Consider the following 27,398-nt stretch of genomic DNA (forward strand, 5'->3'; position numbering starts at 1 on the left):
CGTGAGGCCAATTAATTTTTGAAAATTATTCAATTTAAGAAGGATACATCTATAATTTTAATGTCAGATAGCTGCAAGAGCCAGATCAAGAAGGTGGTTTCCATTTAGGAGCTCAGTCTACACATGCACAAAATTAAAATATCAGAAAAATAAAATCTATTCGAGATTATATTTATTTTTACATCAAGGACAATATGCTAGTATCCATCTCTCCACAAGGATATGTTTATTCCCATGCCAGTCTCATGACCAGCTAATAATCACGTTGTCAATAGTCTACTACTCAACTTCCTGAAATACAGCCCTACTTCATGTCTTTTATTTGTTTTCACATACATACATATATGAAATGACATTTTAACTGGGCAGATATCTTTTACAATTCAACCCATAGTCAAATGGTGCTCTCCTGCTAAACAGGCACTTAAAAAACTGCAAACAAACAAAACACAAATATTCTGCTTATTTCACAAAAAATGGGAACTGAAGATAACAGTACCTCTTTCCAAGTTTACCAGGAGAAACACTTGAAGACTGAGTTGGTGAAAATAATATGAAAGTAACTCAAGAAAAACTTTTACGTGTACAAACTTGACACACACACATGGAATTGTTTAAGAAGTGCCACTGGCCTGAACAAGGTCACTCAAGATGTACTTTTAGGACTCTGAAGCAACTCAAGTGACTGGTCCCAGTAAATGCCTTCAAACTTTGTTTTGTTTTGTTTTTTTCAATACACACCAGAAGGATTTGATTTTATATCTTATAAGCCTACATAGGTTTCAAACTGGGCCAGCTACCAGTAGACAGTCAATGCACAGCCTAGTCTCTAAATCTTTAGCTTAGGTACAATGTCGTCAAATCTGAGGATCTTCATTTCAAGCAACCCTGTATCAGTAGACAACTCCATATAAACCAGACAGCATTTTGCAATGTTCCTGCAGTATCTCACTGTTTCAGTACTATTGGTCAGTTAGTAACTTTAGAAGACAAGTTTATAAAAGCCCAAAGGCTAAAATCAAAACTGTCCCAGCTTGTTAGACATTAAGACAGGATCACCGTCCTATTTGACATCTAAGTCATGAATTCTGTACTTTATCCAGCATTTGGAAAGGCTTAGTTGACTGCTTCCAAACTCATCAGGCAGACTCTGGGAAATGGAAGGTGAGATCGTGGGAAAAATGTAGTACGAAAAAATACTGGAATGAATCCGTAGCAACTAGAAGTTCATGACTATCACTACCCTGCACACCAGAGCCACTCAAAGCCTCCTGGGGTATGATTTGCAGAGATATGGCTTTGCTTCACACACAAATATGTACGTACATATACACATGTGCATGCACACAGTTAGGGAGTTCACATTGTTATGAAATACAGCTAGGGAAAGCAATTACTTTAAGAAAAATAATGGGGTATTCACCAGCAAAGTAACAGTTTCAAAAGGGTCTAGAAAATGAACCAAAGCTCTTATTGTTAGAGAACTATTGACTCCAGGTTTGAAAAAGTGACCTCAAGTGAGCAATGATGCACTTAGCGTGGAACTTGCAGCCGCTGTATTTCACTCTAAATTGAATTGTCAATCCACAGTGCAATCTTCTTCTACCATAAACTCACATCTTTGTGGCAAGTATACAGAAAAATACTATATACTGGCTGCATTATTCCAAGTTAGACTAAATTCCTCTGGAAACGGAAAATATGTCAGCATTACAGAATTTAAAGATCCCCATGGGTATTTATACAGGGGTAGTGGTTTGTTTTTTTTCCGTTTAAGGGCACTTAGTGACAACTTCATGTTGACATTTTTCCTGTGAACAGTTCTTAAGCATGCAAATAACTAATAGCATGTGGCCCCATTAGAAGCATTTAGGTACGTATACTGTACAGACCCACACAGAAAACTACGTAACAGACATTTTATACCTCACACACATATGCACAATGATCAGATTCAGCATTCTTGCCATACTAAAAGTGGTCTTTTTGGTAAATTAGGCTGTCAGTTTAGGATGATTTATAATATCACCAACGTCAGTGGTTTGCAAACATAAATAATTGACACATGCTATGAAATACTTACATTCACTTTTCCACTAAGTCTTCTTCACTACAATCAAGTTATTTTCCAGGACAGTGTTAAATCTTCTTACTAAATAAAAGAAGGCAGCAATTAAAAATATATTCATATGCATTAAGCTATGCTCAATCACCTTGAATTTATGAACTTTAAAATATTGATTTAAGATCATCTATAGTGTCCCATAAACTGGTAATTTGTTTATATAAAGTCAATTTTATTACATTTTAAACACAACTTTAGCACGCCATAACTTTCAATCCTGAGGCTAAATGGGGCAATGTTCTGTATTTCAATAGCTGCTCAGATTATAAATCAGATGGACAGCTGCTCACAGATGTATAACTAATTACTGAAGAACTGAGAGCTCAACTGATATATTACCAGAAAGAATGCCTGGCATTACAGATGGGGTATTGTATGATTTGGCACTCTTCTAGCTAGAGCTTGAACACACTCTTATCAATGGCAGTACTCAGCACCTCCCACGATCAAACATTTAAGAATGGAAGAGAAACAGTGTCTGTCCCTCTAGGGAAGGATAAAATACCATCTGATATTCTTTAACATCACTGTATATGCAAAAACGTAATAAAAAAGGGTTCATGTAGATTGTTCAACACGAATGTGAAGATGACAACTGTCCTTGAAAAAATATCCTAGTCAATAGATGTAGTGAGTGCTGAATGCCCCAACCTGTTTCTTACATACCGTTATTTCTCAGATACTTTTTAGCAAAGCATGCGATGTTCACTCAAACAGTTTGCAGCGAATGCCAATGCACGCACTAAAAGATCACCGCATGGCAGTTCCTAGGGAAGAGAGACCCGAACACCTGGCAAAATCCACCACCTTTTCTCCAGAGCCATCTCATCTCAGCTGAACCTGACTTGGAGACGTGTGTAACACTGGCTCCCCAGGGAGGTAAGACACAAACATCAGCAGGGCTTTTATTTTTCCTTTGTGTTCCTTGAGGCTGCCCAGTACTAAGCCAAGTTTATTTTGTTAATGTTCGATGGGATTTAATTTCTTGTTTGCATTCCCCATATCTAGTTGCTGTGGTCACAAATTCTTTAAGACTATGTACATTCATCTCTTCCCAGGGAAAAGCTGTTTGAGAGAATCTGCACCCTAACTGAGTGGAGGATGAACATGGATACTCAGAAAAATCGTGAGATAAGGGACATGGGAGAGGAGCTGGGTGAGATATTTAGACCACAGCTGCATGATACGGCCTAACTGGAGATTGTAGGCTTGGATTGGGACTGAGGGAAGTCATACGAGGGGAGTGTAAGTAAAGCAGCCAACCCAAGAGACAGACAAAAACTTTAGACTTTAAGACCAAGGGAAAGGGCAGATTTCTTTCTATGTCTTACTGACAAAGCGAAAAACAGATCTGATGCAACTTAAGCATATAAAAGCAAAGGAAATACAGAAATAAAAGGAAGTACAAAGGGATGTGAAAGATCATGATACTGTCAACTACAGCCAAGAAGGAAGGAGGTGGACCTAAGTCAGCAAGGAAACAAGACTTCATCTGGCTGAGGAGTTCCCTTTATACATCCATGTTGCCACTCTCCTTTAGACCATTTTTGCGAGCATTGCTGAATGGTGATTTAGGCACATCTTGCACAGTTAGTTCACATCTCAACTTTGCAAATGCAACAACTGAAGTGCGTGGAAATTAGTATTTGGCTGAGCCTGGAAAAGAAATTGAATGCTGTCAGCCTTATGTTGTGTCCAGCCAGTTGTACCCCCAGTAATAAAGGTATGTCCCCTGCTAGTAACATCAGAAATTTATTATTGAGAAAACAGGTTCAACCATAACCCAGGAACTGGCAGAGAGTCATCGGGCTACTTATGTGTCAGTTCTCACGTGGGTACACCAGACATTTTAGTCTGTAGTTGGTAATCAGCTGCGCCAGAGAATGATGTTACCAAACTGTAATCAATTTTCTGTATTATAAAATAGGAAGCCTTTTTCATAAGACGCTTGGGACACAAGTCAGAAATCTCACTCACTGTCTCCCTATTTATTCAGACTGAGTCATCAGATTTTCCAGGTTCCTCCACGCAAATGGCATGCTGCTTTGGCTAGGTTTAGATAGACACAGGTGGTACCATCTGCCGCAAAGCTTCCTGGTCTTGTTTGGTTTTGTTTTTTCCTTTTACCTCCTGCTCGTAGCACAAAAGCTCTTTTTCAGCATCTTACACTGGAACACCATGAGGAACTGGTCTTTCGTGGTATGGATTTGGCCAGCTGGCCAGTCAAAATGGACTGCTTAAACTAAAGGAACTAAAATGCACATTGCTATCACAGCTCCTCTGACAGCTAGAAGCTCTTGCAGATTGACCTTAAGTTAAAAGTACTTCGATGACATAGGGGTGTTGTTCTTTAAAGATGACAGAAACTATGAGCACTAACAGAGCAACTAGGTAGGGGGATGCTCACATAACCTAACTTCAGTCTAACAAGGTTGATCTTCCTGTTTCTTCTCTCCACTGCCTCGACAGAGAGGGTCCTGCCATGGATCACCTTCTGGAGGAGGAATCAATCTTCCCTGAGCTGTGTTTTGGATGAGACTCCCTCTCCCCTCCATAACCCGCAAGGGACAGCAGGGAGATTACTGCCATTAGACTACACTTAGCTCTTACTGTGTCCTACCCAATCTGAACACACTTAACCGCTCCCACCTTTCATATGACACAATTTCTGCCTTTCAAATCAAAACACTCCTTTAGGATGAGAGGACAAAGACCACCATGGACGTTTCATACAGTTAAGACCATCAGGACAGGTCAATAACCCAGCAGAGACAGGACAACCATAAACAACCTCCCCATCCTGCAAGTGCCCTCTCTCTCATCAGGCAGCTGTGCCTCTGTATTTAGGGTGAATGTCTCAGATACTGTCATTTCAAAAAGATGATAAACTCAGGCTGATCAGTCATGTCCAAGTGCAAAATTTTGCATGTGGATAATGTGCTGCCCCAGCGCTGCAGCTGCCGGGGGGGATCGTGGCTTCCGAAAGCTGCAAGGAATAAAGTGCAGCACTCGTCCTGCGGCGCCTAAAGCTGACATGGCCATAAGTACAAGTAACAACACACTGAGTGCCTTTTTTTTTTTTTTCTGTTTGCTTCTAGAGCTAAAAACAGATCACAAACCACATTTCTTTAAGGGAGGCTTTTGTTTGTTTGTTAGAAAGGGCAGGCACTGGGTCAGGGATAGAAAGTTGTACTATCCGGTTCCCAGACACAGTCCTTATTCCCCTGAGCCTTCAGCTATATGTAACATATGGAGCAGATACTGTTCATATATGCTTTTGTACACCCATGGAACTTTTATCCGGCTGTTGAGCTAACGAGCATGGTGCACTTGATAGGATGGAGCATGTAGGATAACACTACATACTGCTTTTTTGAGCTTAATTTTGAAAATGGATCTTCACATTTCAGTGCTGGGAAAGCTACATTACAACACTGAGATCATGTCCATATGGAAACAGGATACAGAATTTACTATTAAAACTTTAGGGTGATATCAAATGTCAGCTTAAGACTCTAAACAATGCAGTGTATTTACATCTCTAATTAACTCTGTGTCACACTACTACACTCCAATATCCGGCCAATGCTGTATCTTCCCCCACCTTCAGCTCTCCAGCTTATGTTGCTCTTGGTCATCTCTATTCTTGCCCTCTCCACCTCCTTGACTTCAGAGACACCCACTCCGCTTCTAGCACATGAACTCAAGAGTTTTATTACTGACTTCCTTTCTGTCTCCTCTGCCTGGCTACCTCGGGCTTAGTATCCTTGTTGTCTTGAAGCTGCTCAACATAGCTCTAGCTTTGATACACTTAAATCTGATACTGCTTAAACTCTTTTTTTTTTTTTTTTTGCTTTGGCTTCCAGTCAACCCCACATCCTTTTGACCTCAATTTTACGCACTATGAAAAGACATTGACCAAATCTGTGCAAAAATTAACAGAATATTAAAATAATAATGGAAGTGTTTAATATTGCCAGATATACCTCAAAAGAACAACTGCTTTCACTCAGCCCTTTCATTTTGCTCTTCCTGTAGTTTGAGGGACAAAAAGGAAAAAAAAAAAGGAAAAAACCATATATGCCCAAGTTTTCTGTTCTTAAAATTTAAGATACTCAGACAAAAATCAGAGTTTTACAGATACACTATAAGAACAAAACCCAGCATAACCCAAAACTGAAACTAGGTAATTTGTGCTCCTTTACCCTTTCTGAATATCCTTCACTTTAGTCTAAGGAGACTAAATACCTTATCTCTTTATAGACTTTTCCAGAGAGATTTCTTAACTACAGAATTAAATACACTAACCACAATGTACTTTTTTCTCTGCTGTCCCTTCTGACCATTCTAGAAATCCTACCTGCTCTTTCAACAGTATTTCACTGCAAAGATCAAACAGCAAGAATGCTACCCTGTGAACTCTCAACAGGTTGAGATCCAGCATCTCATGTATTCGGGCAAGAATCAAAGCAAGCATCAGTGGAAGAGTGGTGTGTAGCACTTTTTCCAGCCTCTTCAGACTGTTATTTATCAAACCTTACAACTGATACTGGACAAAATTGTTCCCTGCCTTGTCGCTTATGTTGCACATAAGGCAACAGGACTCCTCTCTGATCAGCAAGGTGCTGAGCCAGCACCAAATGCTGATATATACTTGTCAAGCTGTCTGCCATAAAGATTTAATCCAATGCAAAGCAACAGAGAAGCAACCCCAATTTCTCATAAGCTATTTGAGAACCCCTTAAACCTCACTTCCTCATCTTCCAACACCATATTTAGCTTGGGTAAATTACAAGGGTAAGGATACCAAGAAATCATATCCACAAGTTTTAAGCCTTTGCAGAAAAAGCTATTTTAGAAAGGTCCTCAATTATGAAGCATAAACACGATGCCTGATAGTAAGCTGTAATACAAAGAATTTTACTGGCACACACTGGGGATGGCCAGCATAACTCATGGTTATTTTGGTTGCAAATTAACACCATTGTCCTAAACTCATATCATAATAGCCATACTACACAGTAATTTTAACTATATTGGTTACCTGTGAATGCTAAAACAGCAAATCGGAAAGGCAGACTTTTAGCACAGTAATGGTTGTACATTTTTTTTGTCATGAAAATGAAACTTTACAAATCGGGCGTAAAAATGAACTCCAGGTTGTCTTTAGTTTAAGCACACCTGCAGTGACCCTGGCTAGTCTCTGCGACAAGCTCAAAAACATATGCAAGTCAGAGAAGACCAGAATTTTTCTACGTGTTAGGTGAACCATTACACATCAGAGACATCTCCATATATTTATTTTTTATCTCCAACTTGAGTTCCAGGGAGTTAAGGTGATAAATTCAAAATCATAAACAGTACAGTCTATGCCCATGACTTTTCAAATGCCATTTGGCAAATTGTTTCAAAATGAATGCTGTGAGAAGTAACTTATATCACAATACAGGAGATTTACAGGAGATGAGACATGGTGTAGGTGTCTCATCAAACCCAGCAGTTTCACTGTACGCAGTACAGCCAAAGCAAGAAGGTAGGCTCTTCCAGAAGGCAATGGAAACTGGGTTTCTTTCTCTTACTGTTGGCTAGAGAAGCATGCCAGTTCCTCATGTTAGGAGTCTGATTTGTTAAAGTGAATATCCTCATTATATAATGGAATAACATTTTCTTAATTTTGTTCCCTCTGGCTAAAAAAGACTCAGAAGTTAGTGAAAGACTCATCAATGACTTTGCTCTGATATACGCTGCATAAACATAGAGAGACAGTAAATAACCTCTCTTTAGTAGCTTACCTGCAGGGTCTTTTCAGTCCTTAAGATGACCACATGCAGACTTTCAACAGCCGTCTTATTAGCCTTTTCATCACGCACTTTGCTTTCTCCACATGTGCCACGAGACCAGAGTGGACTTCCTGAAAAGTTGCCGAGGCAGATCTTTCATTTCTAACTCGCAGAGCTTCCCGACTAATAAGGTAATAAAGGCTGCCTGCAAGCAGGAACCCAATCTCTGAGTATTAACTAAGCACTTGCCACTTATATTCTAGCTGAAGGTTAATCATCAAGTAGCTTACAAAACATGTGCTAATTTGGAGACCAAAGGTGAAATCCTACAGTCACTGGAAGTGAGAGTTTCCACAAGGCCAGAATTGCTGTCCTTAACATGCATGTGTGCGTTAATGCATTCACGTAGGAAAAGGCTACAGGAGCCGCCAACACGCTCTTACGCAAAGCCAGAAACCACTCATACTTCCACTTTGATGAGTCTGTGTATTTAAGTAGCCTTGCTCAGTTAAAATACATTTATACTTATCTACCTTTGAAGAGCACACCATGCTCAAGGTCCCAAACAGACAAGCCTTCATTGTCCAAGAGGCAGAGTGTAAAATAAATTCAAATACTCTTTGTGCTTACTGTTACTCTCTTGGTTAGCCTTAGACAGCACTTTTGCAGCATGCGAGGAGACTGAATTTTTCTCTGAAGCCTCTCCCCTTGCTCTGACAGCAAACAGGGCCAAGGCCAGCCACCGTGACACGCTGTCTCCATGCAAGGGGCCTATTTGTGCAACCCGGTGGTCTCCCAGCAATGCAAGATGCTCCCCACGTCACGAGCATCACCTAGTGCAGGTGACAGGAGAGAGACCACCATTACACAGCAGAACAAAGTTTACTCTTAGTTTTCCAGGAATTCAACATATTACTGGCACAGCCAAATTTTTAAATTACCCAAAATTCAAAATTACCCAAAGCTTACAAGTTGTTTTCCCGTCACTTTCCTATTCCTTCAAAGTCCTAAAATGAGATTGCTGTTTCCCTTTGTTCTCAATTCTCAGATAATCCTCTTTTTTTTTTTTCCTTTGGCTTCTGAGTGCCAGGGAAGAGGCATAGAGAGAGGTGTACTGGAAAATGAAGCAGACTGCCATCTATGTTTGTGCTGACTGTAAAAAACAGTATAAACACAGATCAGTTAGACTAGTTTGCATTCACCAGCAGTTTTCAAAGTCCTGAAGTAGCTCAATCATTTCAAAATACCAATAAGTATTTCACTGACAAGAATTATGAGGAATCTCATGTTATTCTGGCAATGTGCAGACTTAGAGGTAGCTTTGCACTTACCATAAAATACTCTACAGCTGCTACTTTGGCTTAAAACAACCCCAGCAACACCAACCACCCCCCCTTCACAAAACACAGCTGTTAACTACTAACTGAAGAACACAAAAATTCACCAAAATTGTCCTACAACCATTACTGTTCAATCAAGGTAAATTGTGCGACATCCAAGGACACTGCTTCAGAGCCTCCCACCTCAAAGAAGAAAATCAGTATCTATTATATTACATTCCCCCTTTCACCTCATGTCGTTGAAGGCATTCCACAGGCAGTTTTATTTCTAAGAGCACTGATTTTCAATCGATCTGCTCTGGCCTGGATTTGAAATAGGATACTACATGAAATTGGATCCTGGGAGCCTCAAACATGCCCAGGCTTGCACAGGAGGTTAAACAAAAGGAAAAAGAAGCTTTTTTTTTAAACACAGTGTGCTAGTAAAACTGATTTTAAAGTGTCCTCCATTTCTCTCGACTGGAAGTAATATATTACCTCTATAAAGTCTTTTATATCAAGCTCTTGAAATTATTTATTATTTATACAATGCCACTGGTGCACACCTCGCCTTAGAAATATGCATTTTAATAGTCAAGCAAAGCGATCCAAACCACCAAGGTAATTAAGACTGCTTTAAAATTGGCTTCACTACCTTTCCCCATACATCTGCCAAGCTACAGCCCAGTCCTGCAGTCTCTTCATCACGTAGTCAGTGGGAGTATTCACACAAGAATTTGAAGGTTTACTCCCTAAATTACAAAATGCGGCCTGCCTTATTGGAAAAAGGAGCAGGCATGACAGTGGAAGTGAGAAAAATTAGAGGAAAAAATGCTAAGCATAGGAAGGTAAAAAGGAAAAAAGATCGTTAAACAGGGAATGCGCCATGGATGAGAGAGAGTAAGTGATATAAGGAGATAGTGGCAAAGGATGGTGTGGAAAACAAGAGGAAAAGCATAAAAGGATGGAGAGCTTATCCTGAATACTGTAGGGCTTTAAATGCATTTGGAAGACATTGAACAGAGAAGAAAGTGCAGGAGGAACAGTTAGAGATAGCAAATTGGAGTGGAGAGCCAAGAGCTTTATTTTCAGTTTTTATTTAAAAAGTAAAAATCACCCTAGGTTCATGTTCCACTCCTTTTTCATCCCCCACTAGGATGTCAATTCCTCTGGAGCAGAGTATGAAACGCTGTGAGGACTCCTGGCACGGTGAGCTAGGCAAGCCTTGCCAGAGCCCAGACAGGAGCAGTGAAGTTTTGGGTGTCTCCTTCAATTGCGACTGATTTTTCCCAGGATAGCCCATCATACTGCAAATTTTATTTCTTTTGTTTGTTTCTAAAAGAGCAAAAAGGAATCACTGCAAAGCCTGGTTTGAAGCCTGAGTGAAATTTCATCTTCCCCACTGAGAAATGTGTAAAAATCAGAACCTTCTCATTAATACAACAGTGGCCTGGCTGTGCCTCTTGCTGGCCAGATCAGAAAGCATCTCAGCAATCCAAGTTTAAATACCAGGGATGTCTCATTTGTCCATCAAAACCAAGGAACAAGGCCACTCTGCCCAATTATCAGCAATAGAAGAACACTGCCCTCCTTCAAATCAGGCAGAAGGGCTCTTCTCGTCTTCAGTACCTCTCAGGGAATCATCCTGATCCCTCCCCACCCCCCCTTGCTTCCTCCAAGAGCTGTCTTCCTAGTCTGGAATCCTTCAGAGCTGGGAACCGGACCCCCTGCCTTGATTCCCATCATCTGCACCGATTTATGTTAGCAAGCCAGGCCAGCTGGCCGCCTGCAAACCCAGGGAGCCCATACACTCTGATACAGCGCCCCTTTTAAAAAAACCAAAAACCAAACCCAAACCCCAAAAAGCGCAATAGTCCAGCACAGCTTTGCCTGCCAGGTTAAAACTTGCTCCCTGCCCTGTGAGCTTAACCTACCTGCTGCTGCCGAGCACAATACTTCCCTGGGTGTAGCTGCACTTCTGGTGGGTGAACCCTTCTTCTGCAAATAATTCAAAGGTATTTCTAGGCTGGGGGAAGGGTGCAGGCTTATTGTTTCTCCTTCACTAGGAAAGATACATATGTTGGGTTTTTTTTTAAAAAAAGAAACCATTCCAAACTGTGATAGGAGCGGGCTCGGGCTGATACTGCCCTATCTTGCAGAGCAAGTCACAGCGGGTTCTGTAATCGCAGGCTCTGCAAACACTGATTTTACCCCCCTCTACAGGATCTTAAGTCGCCTGGCGGTCCTGAGCAGAGGACGCCTGTGTTCACAGCCGATGGCAGCAACAGGGAACGGCTGGGCAAAAACCCAGCTGATCCCATGGTCCACCCAACTGCAGTCCTTCCCTGGCTAACAACTTGCTCTTTCTTTTTTTTTTTCATGAAACCTCTTTCCTTCATGTTTACACGGGGCATGAGCTACGGGAAAAAGTGCTCGTTGTTCAGTTTGAGTGCTTTTTTTTTCCGCCAGGGGAGGAAACCGCATTTGGATCCACACGAAGGGAAAAGCAATATTTATAAAGGAAGTTCCCACACTTCCTCTTCAAACAAATCACTCCTGGCTGGTTTTGCAATTACAGCCCTACTGTAAAGAGGAGGCGGGGGGTGTAAAAAAGCATCGAGCGTATTATTTCCTTTTAAAGTCACTTGCCTCTGAAAAGGCAACTTCCAGAGAGGAAAGAGTTAAGCACTCGGGACAAACTGTCAAGTTTTCAGTAACTAATTTACTCTTCCTGTAGGCCTGAAGGAAATCCACAGCCGCCACAAATATTCCTTGCTACATTCAATATTGCTCTTTGTGAACTGGATTTTAATGGCCAAGCAAAGCGATCCAAACCGCAGATGTAATTAAAGCCGCTGAAGCTGGCTCCACGGAAGGCTGGGAAGCACCCCCTGCCCCGTGCCCCGTCTGGGGGCGGCCGCCACGGCGCAGGCCGGGCAGGGCGGCAGTGACACCGGGAGGCCTCGGCCTTGTCCTCGTCCTCGTCGCGGCACGCCGCGTCGCTGCCGACGGGAGGGACCCCGCTGGCTGGGAGGGCAGCAGGGTTTTAAAGGACGGAGATGTGCGTCAGGACATGGACAGAGAGCCACCAGCTCCCTGCGGCCTGTGCTGCCAGTGACCTGCGCGAGCCAGCATGGGACCTCTGTGGAGGGGATGCTGCTGTGGTCTGGAGGAGCATTTGCTCTCGCCCTGTTTCCGTCCCATGCCCTGCTCCCTGTGTTATAAAGCTCTGCCACCGCAAGCCCACTGGGCTGTAGCGCTGCAGTGTTAAAAACCTCTCTCATCCATGGGAAAACTGTATCCGACAAGCCGTATTTGCCTCCGCACACAGTGGTGAAAGTCTGCAACGCTAGCGTAGGAAGCAGAGAGATTTTTCTGACAATTCACAGTAAATCAGCTTCTTATTTGAACTGAAATATCTTAATTTCTTCTGCGGTGAGTCAAACCAGTAGTCTGCCTGAAAGGTCGGTACTCCCCTGGTATTGAAACCTCTATTAGATCCATACCCAGCAAAGGAAGAATGAAGTTTTCCCGAAACTCCTATCCAAAGCGCGGGAGGATGGAAAATAAGATCAGCATACCTTGCTGAAAATAGTTCTTGAGATAAAAGACGTGATTGCTTTGGCACTAACTTCTCCCTCCTCCTTCCCTCCCCTCCTCAGCCATGCCGAGGTGTGAAAGGCCTAGGAAACTCCCTGTCCCTACTCTGCATTTTTTTCATGTTTAATTTTAGATTAGAACACAATTGGATTTGGACTTGATTAACCTTCCATCCAAAGAAAATCCTGCACCTTTGAGTTACTAATTTCATTTGATAACAGCTGCAGAAAACTAACTCCATATTTTTGAAGTTAAATCATTGCCAAATTCTGTTTTCAAGTGCCAGCTGCCCAGAATAAGGCTAAAGAACTTCTGAAACCAATTATATTTAAATTATTAATTAAAACCACTTGGAATATTATGATTAAAATCAATCAGTTTATGCAAAGAGATCTACAGACCTGAAACATAGTTACAGCAAAAGAAATTCATCAGCTGATGAATAATTAATACAGCTCTTCATTTGTTTCACCTCGTGTGCCAAGTAGCACAAAAGAAAAAGTCATTAATATGAGTGGATCACAGAGCTAACAGAGATCATTACACATTTATAATCACTAAACTGTTTAAATGGAAAGTTTGCAGGGCAAGAACAACCCCTGCAATATTAGGTTGAGAACAAAATAAAACCCACAATTTTGTCCATCTGGATGAAACACCAGAGGAAAGAAAAGAAAAGTAGAGCTGCCTCTTAGGCTTGTTTGCTGTAGGTAAGCAGCAAGATCTTTCATCAGCTGTAAAAAGTGAGGTGCTTCTCTGAAACCTCTATCTTCAGACCTGCAAGTAAGATTCATGAAAGCAGCTGGCCTGACTGCCCTCCTGTTTCTGGAAGTAAAACACCACGACTTGGCCAATTACCTCCACATGCTTACCACGAAGGCATGTGCTTTTATATCCATGCACGCACTTTTTCCTCTCAGCTACCGAAAGAAGCATTTTTCTAGTCTGACATGCTACAGGTCCCTTGGCATAGCACATTTCTTCTTTAAAAAACAGTGGGGTTTGGTAAACAATGCACAGATTTCCTGGGGATTACCAGAACTACATACCTCTTGTTAAACAGTGGTCCAGTGACATAAATTGATGTCATGGGAAGAATAGTGTAAATCATTCATTGCTGCATAACTAAAAACTTAGCATGTGTTAATTTATAACATTCCTGAACTCAATTATTTGGGTTGGAGTGGGTGGGAATCAGTGGAGTAAACCACAAGCAAACAGTCGCTGTCATGTGCTGGTCTGACGCTACTCCATTTTCATCCTGCTTAACCATTTATCTCCAGCTAAACCTTTACACCATTTCAAAGAAAAAGTTGGATTTGTACGTTTGTGTTTATTTTCAAAAGGACTCAGAGTATCACTACAAAGGAATGTTGGAGATTAAAAAAGTACCCACGGTGGGAGAACATTTATTGCCTTTTAAACGCCGAATTACAGCAGAGAAGTTAAGAAATGAGGTAGGTGTTTTATCAAAGAGCTTCCTGCATGCTCTGTTACTGGCTCCTCTGCATGAGGCAACAATGGGGATATTTTCACACTATGAAAACACTGATTTTGCAACACATTTCTGCTCCAAATGGGAGGCTCACCTGCCTCCCTCAACACACAACATACCTTCTGCTTCCCTCATTACATTACTCAGGCTGCCCTTCTTTTGGTGCTTTTCCCCATAGCCTTCTCTATGTCCCGTCTGCTGAAAACATAGCGAGTGCAGCCAGTAACATTAGACTTGAACTTTCTACCTCGTGACATTAGCGGCCTCAAAAAGTAGACAAAACAAGCTGTCCCATTTCTAGACATTGTCTGTGCACTGATCTCAGAATTGAAACCCTTTCTGGTCACAAGTGATAAATGATGCAACTTCCTCCAAACAAAGCTTAGCCAACTGTGTCGCGCAAAGCCTGCCTTGCCTTGCCTAGGACTATCTCGTACATGGATAAAGTACAGCCCATGAAACTCATCTTCAGTTCTGAGGGCAACTGTGGCTCTGCACAGAGAGTCCCAGAAGAGCACCATTTGCCTAGTATTGTTTTATGGCTAATCGCCCTTGCCTCTGGGCTAATATAAAACAGTTACATGGCTTACAGAAGCAGTTTGTTGCTGCTAACCTGGGAGTATCTATCTGCCCCACGCCACAGGGTACACTGTGGACAGCCTTAGAGAAAAAGGGCTCCCGTTCACACCTGGCGCGAGCAGCCAGACCCATCCTGCTGAGTATGACCGCAAGGCAGGGTAGCCCATTCCCGAGACCAGTCACTCACCAGTGGCTGAGAACAGGCTTATCTTTTGCACCATGTAAAAATGGGAAATCACATTTATACAGGTCCAGCCTCCCAGGTTAGCTTCATTTGTTTTGCTGAGAATGTGAAATACATACAGTCTTGCCAGACATGTCATTTGCAGGGCTAGGATAAAATCCTGACCTCTTTGCAATAGGAGGTAAAATCCTGAGATGCACATGGTTTCACTCTGGATCTTCACATTTGTTTCTCTCCTTACATAAAGGGAGCATCGTTGTCCGACAGGGGTTCACTTTGCAGGGCAGGAAGTACCTCTTAGGGTACTGGAAATGAAGGATTTTCCATCCTGGGAATGACCTGCCTTCCTTACAGCACCTCTGCTTGCTGGTTCAAAACAGACTTTTGCACTTTTCCTAATTCTATGCCTTCCACCAACATGTACTGCCACCAACCCGTTAGCAGATACTTTTCACACCTTTTGAACAGATGGAAGTTTTGGGATGAATTACACTCGGTTTCACAGTCAGCCCAATCCCAGGCACAGTGTTAGCACCACAGATCTGCTTCATATACCCATACAGATTTGCTCTGCCTTTGCACTGACAAAGTACTTAATGGGCAACACTGTAGCTTAAATACGCCCCAAACAAGGCAGACTTTTTAAACAGCAGCACTAGGTCACTCTACTCTAAGGGAAAAAATGGTCTTTTGACTGAGAAATGCCCTCTACTCTGCTGCATTTGGGCCTCAGTGGTTGCAGAGCTGCATGTAGTAAGTGCGAACTGAAAGTGATGCCAGAAAGGCAATACCGTGGTCTTACTAGCATGAAACCTATTACTTTTGTAGCTTATGCCGAAAAAATGTTTGACATATTATGGTCTAGAACTTGCCTGTATAGCCTATGGTCATAAACTGGCCAATTTTGATTGCTGGGTGTAGGCAGTAACCAAGTAACTAGAAACAAGTAGTTCTGCCTGTAATTATAGAGTATTATAGTGCAGTGAGATCCTGGGTGAATGTGATGGTTTTTCCCCCCACTGTAAAGAAGTCACAGTTTTTCTCAGTAGTTCCTCTCTGTAAAAACAGCGTGCTTAGACATTGCTCCCGGTACAGCCTTGTGCTGCAGGACACAGAGCACCCCATGGCAAACGCTCTCTAATTGGCACGCCTATCTGCCGATCTCACCTCTGAACTCATGGAACAAAAGAAAGCATTAATCCACATCTTCAAGAATTCAATAGTCATTTAGCAGAAGGTCAGGTACCTAATGGGCTGTCAAGTTCAGGCTGTCTATCCGCCGGTCTTCCCAGCTCCCCAAGTTCCCAGGCCTTGACTGACGGTCCTCGGCAGCTGGGTACTTTGTTTTCCTGCCAAAGCACTGTGAAGGCCTGAGCACAGGCGACTGCTTTGCAAATTTAACTTGGGATGACATATTCTGGCTTCACTGGAGGAGAGAGGGGAAAAAAGCAGCCATGAAAAGGTACACAGCAAGGCCTGAGAAATATATTAAGGATGTTATTTGTCCTGTATCACTGGCACTCTTTAACAGAACGTAAATATACTTTCAGATGTCTGCATCGTGCTTTTTGATCTGAACCTTACTATGATTGCAGTAGTTTTAAGATACCTCATAGCAACGACAATTCTGTGTAAATGCTGTGTGGCACAGATAAAGGTAGCGTGCACGGTTGTACACATTTCCCAGATCTTTTTCAGTGCCACAGGTTATGGAGTGAGTTTGAAAACTACAGCCTGGAATGCAGAAACATTGCTATGGCTCCCAGAAATTTCCAGGAGGTACACAAAGAGGAGGGAGCCCTTTCCAGATTCGTTGGGACACGGCCTGCTGCACATACTTGCTTTTGAACAGTCTCGTAAAACCGAAACATTTTTTTCCAAACAGATCACAGGTCACGTAAGCTTCCCAAGGGATATATTGGTTACAGATGTTTTCATGTAATAAAATATTCCACTCAACTGCAGTATTTCTAACTGATAATGCTAAAACTAAATTACCCTTGTCTAATGGTTATGTCCCCAATGTACTGCTTACCATGGTAAACACTGGCTCATTTGTTACCATTTAGCCAACATAATATTTAATTTTTTATAAGAGCATGCCACAAAGACAATGAATTTCAAGTTTGCAAGAACTGCAACATAAGTTTGAACTTTTCAAAAATATATACTTAAAATTCATTTTTGCATATTTGTAGAATAAATTATACCTCTAAGTTTCAGCATTATAATATCAATTTGCATTTAAAAGTTATCTCATTTTTTAAACATGAGTAATTTTAATAATTTTCCAAGATTTCACTCTGAACTTGGAATTATTTAAAAAAAAACCCAACACTCCTTGATTGTCTGAATGGTGCAGGGCTAATAATGAAACATTCAATTTGATTTCCTCCTGGCAGAGTTGTTAGGAAAGGAAAGGTCATTGTGATGGTATCTCTAAAATGATCGAGTAGGTCCAAATAAAAATTAAAAAAAAAAAAAAAAAGGAAAAGGAGGAGAAGGAGATGATTGTTTTCAAAATATGCTTACAATATAGCACTAACAAGGACAGCTATGAAAAGGGGAAAAAAAAATTGTAAACGGAAACTTAACTAGTCTTCTACGGTAACAAGGAGCCTCCCTCAAACCAGGAAAGCTTGTGCTGTTGTACTGTTCTAGGTCTCTTTGAAAATTAACACCTCAGCATTTCTATTTAAAAGATTAGAGCACTAGGCTGAGACATCCATTCCTTTTTTCTCTCTGTATTGGACCATCAAGATCCTCCCGCTTGGATTTCAAATACCGCCATTAAGAACAATGGCACAAATTGACTGTTGATGTGATATCACTGTTTCTACGTTGCCACTTCAAGGATAAAGTCAACCCATTCTAACTATGTTTTAGAAAGACTGGAAACATAGCAGGGGCAGAGTGTTCTCTGAGGAGGGAGACATAAGCTACTTTAGCACAACTAGCATTATATCAAAAGTAGAATTTGTCCATTTTTAAGAAAACGTGGAAGTCAGTACAACTTGGAAGTAGGATGTTTAGACTAGATCAAAAAAAAAGCATTCTTCTCCAAATTCTACAATGCCATGATCCAGGTAGTCACTGCTTTAATGCTAATGTTCAACGTTTAGTAAAATATTGTATCCTTTCTGAACCTTGATAAGCAATTTTTGCAGCTATCAAATTCAAATGTATGCTTGTGCTTGGTAAAGTAAGACAACATCACTTTGCATTGCTGCAATGGTCAGAAGCATGCTTTAAAGACTTGCTATGGGGGAAAAATGGGAGAATTTCCCCCCATCACCACATCCCAACTGAAAGGATAATCACTTGTGGAAAAAAGTCATTCAGATTGATGGACTTGCTTCCTAAACACAACAGGGCTGAATCTGACCTAAATGGCTATACAGTGTTTGGAAGAGCTGGACTTTGCTTGGTTCCAAGCAATGCACCAGGAAAGCTTTACCCATTGGACATTTTTATCATAGTCCTGCTAGTCTGCCTATCTCATTGTCATGTTTGATTAGCTCTATATTTATTCTGGGGCCAATGCAGTAATTAAGATTGCCAGCATGTACGGGAGGCAATAATGGTTCTCTGATGGCTCCGGCATTCGGAGGGAGGTCATGCAGCACATGAAACACTAAGCAACAGCCCTGCTCTCATGGCTCAAGATAACATCCAGGACAGGAACAAAGCACTGCATTGTGACCAGTCACTCACTTTCTGAAAAAAGTACAATCCAGTTTTTCTAAGAAGATGCTCTCACTCAGAAAACAGAAGCCCAATCTGCTGATATTTGAAAATTTTTAACTGCTTTAGCAGTTTTTAGGATGGTATGACTAAGCAGCAGTAAGAGCAGTGGTTGCTGTGCATCAGTGACTTGAAAACACATGAGTCTTGCACACTCAAATGCTCCCTTCCTCTTCCTTTAAGCAGCCTCTAGCATGGTAACCACCAGCAATGTGCAGATGTAACTCGTAACTCCTTTGGATCCGGCATACTGCGAAAAGGACTAGCTTTCTGGAATCAAAATCACCTGGACTCAGCAGCAGACCTGATCTGCCAGTGCTGTCCCTGGGAGCTGTGTTCCTGCCGGTCAGCAGGATGCTGCCCATCGAGCACCATCTACCACAGAGCCTTCCTTGACTTTCCCTTTTCCCTTGTTATTTTTGCTGGCTGACACAAAAAACCTTAGCTAGCTGACATTACTCCCTGGGTAGCAAATCCCCATTTATTTTAGTGCACGCATAATATGGGTAGCAGCAAAAAGCACAAATACAACAACCTTGAAGCTCATTTATGGGAGGGGGTATAAACAAAGCAAAACTCTTGAGAGATTCTGCAACTCCTGACACACATATGAATGTACAGCTTGCAGGGAGAAAAAAAAAAATATTTTTAATTCATTTTGGTATGTTTTGTGATATCTTTGTCTCACCCTGGTTGCTGAAGAATAGCACCCAGAAAGCATAGCTAACTAAGATGCCCAACAGTGTCATTTGTCTGTTGCTCACCTGCCTCCCTTCCCCAGACCCTTTATCTACACAGTCAATACCATATCCAAAACCGCACACTGGCTTCCCTGAATGTTTTACTTTTCAAATAAATGCCTAATTAACTCACCCTTTATTTTAAACCATTGTATGCAGCAAAATGGTCCAATTAAAAATGGAATGTCTACTAATTTAAGCCCAAAGGTTCTGTTAAGGCAAGTTTCACGAATCCTAAAAATAGAAATGCATTCATAATTTTTTCCTCACTTTAATTAGGCTTTTTTTTTTTGGCTTGAATTTAAATATCCTTCTGCAGTATCTTAAACTGCATTGCAGTAGTAGGAACCCCATGCACAACACAAGAACCATAAGATGAAAGATGACTTGCCTTTTTAATTCTTCCACTCAGAGAGGAGTGTAAAGTGGAGACATGCACCCCACAAAATATAAGTGAAGCAATTAAATAGGAGAGACTTCAGAAAGATGGGAGTCCCAGAACCAAATTAAACTTCTGGTTGATATGTGTACAGAGAGATCTTGGTCCTTCTCTAATCTATAGTCTTAAGTGAGGTGGAAGAAAATAGCATTGTGCTAGTCAAGGTGAAAGTGATATAACTAATGGTATAGCAGCCAGACTAAGGGCAAGTCCGTTTGTGAGCTGAAAAATATGCTCTGTGGGCCTCTTTGAATGACATTACTTATAGCAGTCACAGAATGCAAGGTCATGCTTCTTCAAATACAGGTTAAACTTGTAAGGTGGTGAACTAATCTGGAAAGCAGAGACTTGAAGAATGACTTCAGGGCCACAGTGGGCCGCAACTAAAACTCTGGCAGGGATGCAGTGGCTAAGACGATTAATGAGATCTTTCAATACATGAGCTAGGGGAAGACACAAAGCAGAAAACATCATTGTAGCACTTCAGAGGAGCATTACTAGGAACAGACGAAGTTGAGGTTATCCAGGGCAATGGGGTAGTAAGCAAAACAATGCTAAGTGGTAGTCATAGACCTGCTGCCTGCTTTGCCTATGCTGAAGCCAAGCTTCCTTCCTCCTGTTACTGCTGGCAGAAGTGGTGGTGGGAGGAGATGCGGAAATCAGCTCCTCCTAGCCCCAGCCACGCTCGCTCTCTTCCCTCTTCCACAGTTGGGGTAGCAAGCCCGGATCTTCAGGGTGAACTCATTCGACCCTCAGTCCTGGAGCAGCAAAAATTCAGTTTCTCTTACATTGCTGAGATGCCTGGAACTGGTTCTGTCACTTCACACAGCATTACTGAAATGATTACAAGCATAGCTGGCCATGTCTGGCATCCATACTGCACAAAAGATGTTGACAAATTGGGAAGGATTCAGGATGGAGCTGCAAGAAGGATTCAGAGTCAGGAAAAGATGCCCTAAAGCAAGAGCCAGAAGTAGTTCAGTCTATTTATTTTCACAAAAAGAAAGTTCAGAATGGCTTGATCACAGTCCATAAATACTTATATTAGTGAGAGACATTTAATAAAGGGCATAACAAGATAAAGAGCTGAAAAATGGAACTTTGAGACAAAATTCAGGCTAAAAATGAGGGGGAGGTGTTAGAAATGATTGCAGTTAAGTCACTGGAGCCTTTTACATTTACACGCAGTAAATTTGCCGCCACCTAAAGTCTTCAAAAAAATTGGGATTGGATGTCTTTTAAAAACGATATTATCTAGCTCAAGCAGAACTTGCAGGCTGAGTGAAGTGGTGAATTTGTACAAGTGTATAATACTACAGCTGAGCAACCTAGGTGATCATAACATTGTAAAACCCACGAGCATATATTTATTTCTTGAGCGGGCCTAGAAAATCCAATTTTTCCTGTATCTGCTTTAAATAAATACACCAGCTTTGCTGAACCCAATCTGAACTTCTGACTTCAGCCTTCTGCTGTAGAATTGATACATGTCCAGTTTCCTTCTCTTCAGACACTGTGAAGAAGGAACCCAAATACCTGAGACTGAGCGAAAGTGAATGCAGTGAATTTGAAGACAAGAAGACGTCTGTAAGCTTCCAAGCAGCTCCTCTAATCCAGGAGACTGAAAGCACTGGTGTGCCTTCCAGGGGCATTTCCCAGCAACCTTGGATCGTTCCAGCATGTGGGATTAGATGGAGGGCAGGGGCTTACCAGCTAGAATTCCTTGACCCTGGCCAACCCAGTTAGGCTAAGCAGGACAGTACAGGAGGTATTTTGGTATTTAAACACTTGTTGGCCATTGAACAGGTAAATAGTTTCACCAGGAGTGCGACACAGAAGAACTGGGCAAAACAGGATAACCTGGATATATCCAGGTTTAAGCTAGTTAAATCCTATACTTTGGAAATCCACTGCAAATTTACTGCACACTGTAGTTTAATAAAGGTATTAACATCTCAGAAGTGATATTATGCGATGGCAGCATTTCTTAGCAGTCTGTGAACTTTAGGAATGATGCCTTTATGTGGACAGGAGACAGACTCAAAAAAGGCACATTCTCCCCTCTGGTTCAGCTCCTCTGCTGAATTGTTTGCAAATCCATAGTCCTTTCTTCTCTCTGCCACCATAAGAGGCATTTACTGTTTTTATGATCTCAGGATGGAAAAATATTAATCAGAAACAGCAGCAACAATTTCTTTTTCTTCTCAAATCTGTGTGGCATTAAGTATAATTACATAAATAACTGGAATGGCAGAAACAGACAATTGCTGGCTTTGTGTGGGTATTGGAAAAGATTATACTGTTTTTATCATGTCTCTCAAATAATGGGTATCTTCCAAGTCTACTGTCAAGGAGACTGCTTGCTGCTTTAATGCTGATATGAAAATAATCTTGTAAAAATACTGAGAGAGGGTCTTTCCACATACTTTCTGCCAGGAAAGATTACTTAAATAAACCGTTTAACCTGCTATTGACCTAAAACCTAGTTACATAAATGTTTTAAAAATTACTTATGCATCTTGAGTAGATAAAAGTAATCTAGTGAAGTCAAGGATAACATAGGAAGTCCCTTAATGATGGCTGCATTCTCTGCAGCCTCTATTAGCATATGATTTTTCTGCTGGCAAAGCAGATAAAAATAAACTGCAAGAACACAGGCATGGGATAGCTCTTCCTCTTTGTAAAGGACTGCAAAGAGACAGATACACATAAAGGAACAGTGAAAACCTGCAGAGATCTCTTACAAGGGGAACCTCAACTATTTTTTCCCCAGTTTTTTCATTATGAACATTGTTATACCTTCTTTTTAAAACCAACAGTAAAAATTACAGAGGCCATATAGAAGTTGAATATGGAGGATGTGTCTACCACTACCTGAGCTAACTTCATCCCAAAGTCAATAAAAACAAGTGCATAAAAAACTTGTTCCAGATTGCCGAACAAGTGCTGAAAACCAACTGAGACAAACTACACCCAATTCAGCATGGATGTGCTAGAGACACAAAACGTTACAGGTATCCCACTGCAATGTAGGCAAAGAGGACAGCATGTTTATCAAGCCTAATGAAGGCTATCCCAGGAAGGCAGACAGCGGCTTCATCTACCAAAAGTCCCTGATATTTAACATTCTAGGTTTGTTGGCAGTGTGAGCAACCACTCTGCTCGGTGGCGTGTAATGAGAAGAGCCTCCCTGGCGTCTCGACTCTCCTCCCCTGCAATCAGGGCGGTGATGCCAGATGCAAGTTTGGAAGTCTTCAGCATTTTGTCTGACAGCATAAATGTTATGTTTTTTCATGAACCGAACCAGTCATCTGCTCCGCTGCCCACTTTTGCCACCTGCTTATATTAGGCATGTAGGGTGGGATGCTTGTGTTTCAGTGACCAGAGCTGGCACGTATGTAAATCTTTAGCTGCTATAGTATTATCCAAACCTTTGGGTTTTTTTTTTGCCAAACAGATTACACTCTCAGCATTCCCCTTTCTCACTTTAAGGAAACGGCACCTTTTCTACAGAACCAAACAACAGCCATGTGGTCACAGCAGCATGCTGGAAATGGTTAGGATGCTGTTAACATTGTCCAATGCAACTGCAAAGGGCTGCCAGGAGGTGTTTCTTGGCTGTATACCTGCCCAAATGCCGCAGTGCTGAAGACTGAGGCCTGAAACCAATTTTTCCACACATGCAGATCATTTTCCCTTCTACTTCCTTTGGGAGGGTTGTATATTTTTAAAAAACCCTCATTAATAAATTCGTAATCTCACCAGCCACGTATATTTCCACCTCCTGAAGTGTTAAAAGAAAAAAAAAAAACAGCTCTTGATACTTCTGCCAATAAAGAGCACACTCAGGATCAAAGGAATAAAAATGCTAATTATGGTGCACTCTGTAACACCTCTCTCCTGAGCCAAGTGCTCTGATTAAGTTAACCATCGTGCTAATTATAATAGCATTTAGCACAGCTGGGGCCAAAGAAAAGCCACCTTTACCAGAGTATGGTTACCAGCCTCAGAACGAGATCAAGCGTATTTATACCATAATAGAAACTTGCCTATGATCCACAGAATAGCCACTGCTAACTTTAAATACTCAAAACCATGTTCAGTTTCTTTTACCATTAAAAAAAATTATTGTGGACATTTTAAAAAAATACTGTTTTTTTTGTCATGAAAAAAATGCTGGAGTCAGAAGCTTACTGCCCAGAAATCAAGTTACTGGCTCCTAAGGGAACATACAGCAAGATAACACATCTTTGCAATTTAAAGGGGAGCCCACTCTTCTGCCTTTTCTCAGTCAATACCGCACGGCTGTGAAGTATGCCGGTGATGAGAAAGGAAGGCCACTGTACTCTATACTTTCATTTAAAATGGAATGAAGTAGCATGCAATTACTTGCAAAACCACCTGCCACATTTCAGCAGTACATTTGGATGGAGAATGGGGGTGATGGCACTGGTGAAAAATGATGGCTGAGTCTAAGTGAAAGTTAACCCTCCCCACTGATTCCATGGAGTGGAGAAAAATACAATAAATTGATAAATCCCTGCAACTCAGAAAATTTTATCTTCAGTGGATGCTTACAATCCTTGCTGCACATAGCATAATTGGAAGAAAGAGATTTTTAAATGGCTATGTAGTTATAACCGTATCTTCCATTCATCACTTCCCTCCTTGAAGAACTCATCAGCATTTACTGGCAGTACCTTCCGGTGCACCTGCTTGAAGGATAAGCAGTACTTACCACGAAGGAGCTAAAAGGTAAGAAAATTACCTTCACTTCAGTATCACTCCTCAAAATGGCTGTTTTGTACTTACTCAACCTCTCTGAGACTTTGAGGAGAAGCAGATGAGCAGACTGTTTTTCAACATGAATTCAATAATTAACTCTAAATTAAACAAGTAATCTAAACACAATGATGCAACTAACACTGCTGAGTGGATATGTACTTTCCAAATTCCAGGCGTGTTCAAAAGTACTCCTGTTTCACCACACATATTCAACAATCACCAACACCCTTGTTATGGAGCACCTTCTCATTCACTTCTCATGTATTGCATTGGCTCACTTAATTATACACACACACAAACACATATATATATTAATAAATACAGCACTGTTTTATGTAAATTGATAATCTTCATCTAAATTCCTTACTGCTTTGATAGGCTGGTAAAGGTTTAAGTGGCTTTAATCCACTGTCTGGGTGAAGAGGCTTATTACTTTTCTTGTTTGGAAGGGAGAGAGGAGAGGTTCTTCAGAAGGAAAGCCCAATATATTGGCTGAGCTGTTAGAGAAGGTCAAAACTTCGGAACAGCACCCCTTGAAAGGGTGAAGACGACGGATATCCCGTTGCCAGTGTCATTATCAAGAAAACAAGTACCATGACACCATGTAGTATTAAACCTCTTGGACAAGAGTCAGTGCTATTTCAGGGTTCTGTGGATGGGGCTTAAAGCTGTTCATGAGGGAATTCTGCCTGTCACACACACAATAGAAATATAGCAATACAGTGAAAATTAGGGCATTTGAATCCTCTACTTTTTCACTGATGTCCTTGTATGTGTGATGATGTAATCGAGTATAATCCCATCTGCCTCCTGCCTTCCTGGGAGTCACAGGTCCTTCTAGATGTGGCTGCTTCACTCCAGCACCTTGCTTTGCATCCTTTTGTATGGGGGTGGAGATGGGTATGGGAGGAAAAACAGGGAGGGAAAGTCAATGTCTCATCATCTCCGAATCCCTTCCTCTCTCAGCTGCTAATTGACAATGGCCAAGCTCTATGGAAAGAATCACAGTATTATAGGGTGTAAGCAGAGACTACAGCTGACTGGCAAAGAGTAATGCACAAGACTGGTTATTTTGCTGTTAGGGTACTACTCATTGCTATGTACAGTTAGGGTGACAGTACTACTTTATATTGTGTATATCCTCCACTGCTTAGGTAAGCTCAAACATTAATTCTTATTTACTGTTTGCATTTCATGCCAAATTAATTTCCACTCTATGAATGCATACTTCTAGGACAGGTGAGGAAAAGATTATGCAGTAGATACTCATGTACCATGGTGATGTGCATAATAGGGGAAAAAATGGTGGAATAATAGAGGAAGCAGAAGACGAAACTGCATACTATAACATTAAAACAGATAGTTTCCTGGGAGGACTTATATGGGTGTTTGCATTGCCTACACTCAAAATGTTCAGGAATTACATACAGGCCACATCCTGCTGTTACCTCTCCTATAACCCGTTCCAAAGCACTAAGAACCTGTCAGTAGAAAACGCAAAGCAAACCAGATCTGCCTAGTTTCTTTTTCCTGAGTTTTATTACAACAGTGCTTTTTGACTGAGAAAGACAATGTTGCTGTAAAAATCAACACTGTTATATACTATATACTTATCTCTCTTTATCATAAAGTAATCAGAGGATCTATTAAAGCATGGTCATCAAAATATTTGGATTTGGCTGAGTTTTAGAATATTAGTTACACAAACTTTAACTCTTGAAATAATATCAGTAATGATATGTGCTTCACTTGGGAGTCAAACACTTAAAGTAAAAAGCTGATGTCTGACAAATTGAAAGTAATTTCACATTGAAGTAAATTAAATGAATTTCCCAGATGTTGCTATAAGAAGAGACTTGAGGAGGTGAAATGAAAGTCACTGCTGATGCATTCAGACACTTAAAAGTTCCCAAGAAGGAAACATTTCAAAAGGAAACTGTGAAAAAAAGGAGAAATCAGAGGTGGGAAGTTTACAATCCCACTGACAGTCTTCATCAGAACGTCTTGTGGCTGTATGTCATTTCACAGGGAGTGGTCCACATTTGTGTATGGGAAACTACATATATACTAGAGTGAAATTAATCTTGTTCAAAGGGTGTTAGGTAGCCAGAAGGAGCTGCTCCTCACTTCCAGGAGAGGTGAAAGAAGATGAAAAACAAGATTTGCAGGCCTATCTTTAATACTAGCTAGTTTTCAGCACTTTGCTGTGGCAGATCTCAAAGTACACCTAGGATTTGAAAATCCCAACCTCTCCCTTTAAAGCAGGTTTTTCAGTACATAGAAATATATATAATTGACTTGGGCAAACGTCAAGAGCTAGCAGCACCCTTGCATGAATACCCTCAGGAATACCGTTTGTTCCCTTCTTACCCAGTTATTGCCACTCCACTTGAATAACATCTCCTTCTACCATACCCCAAATTGAGTAAAGAGCCCACAAGTTTAGGAGGATAGGGAGGAAAGGAAGTTTACAATCCCCCACTTCATTACTAGATCCCACAGAATCCTATACGCTCTCCTCTACCAGTTGCAGAGGGAAGCCCACGCACGGGGTGCACAAGCATGGTGCTGCCTATGGACCAGCCAAGAATGGTGTTCTTCTAAGGGT

General features: G+C 41.3%; 1 protein-coding gene across 11 annotated transcripts in view; it reads right to left on the reverse strand.

Annotated features, from left to right (window-relative positions):
• PLXNB2 (plexin B2) overlaps positions 1-27,398 on the reverse strand; it is a 261,927-nt gene that overhangs the window by 115,966 nt on the left and 118,563 nt on the right. For 9 of the 11 annotated variants that reach the window (XM_069801975.1, XM_069801969.1, XM_069801979.1 and 6 more), the window contains one exon: positions 2,084-2,152. The exons of 1 other annotated variant lie outside the window; for it this stretch is intronic. In XM_069801975.1, the coding sequence (XP_069658076.1) occupies positions 2,084-2,085 (2 nt within the window). In that variant the 5' untranslated portion in view covers positions 2,086-2,152. Of the gene's footprint in view, positions 1-2,083; positions 2,153-16,328; positions 16,400-27,398 lie in introns of those variants that run through there. One more of the 11 variants, XM_069801976.1, reaches the window with a different exon arrangement.

The sequence above is a fragment of the Haliaeetus albicilla genome, chromosome 14 (assembly GCF_947461875.1).
Source record: "Haliaeetus albicilla chromosome 14, bHalAlb1.1, whole genome shotgun sequence".
NCBI lineage: Eukaryota > Metazoa > Chordata > Aves > Accipitriformes > Accipitridae > Haliaeetus > Haliaeetus albicilla.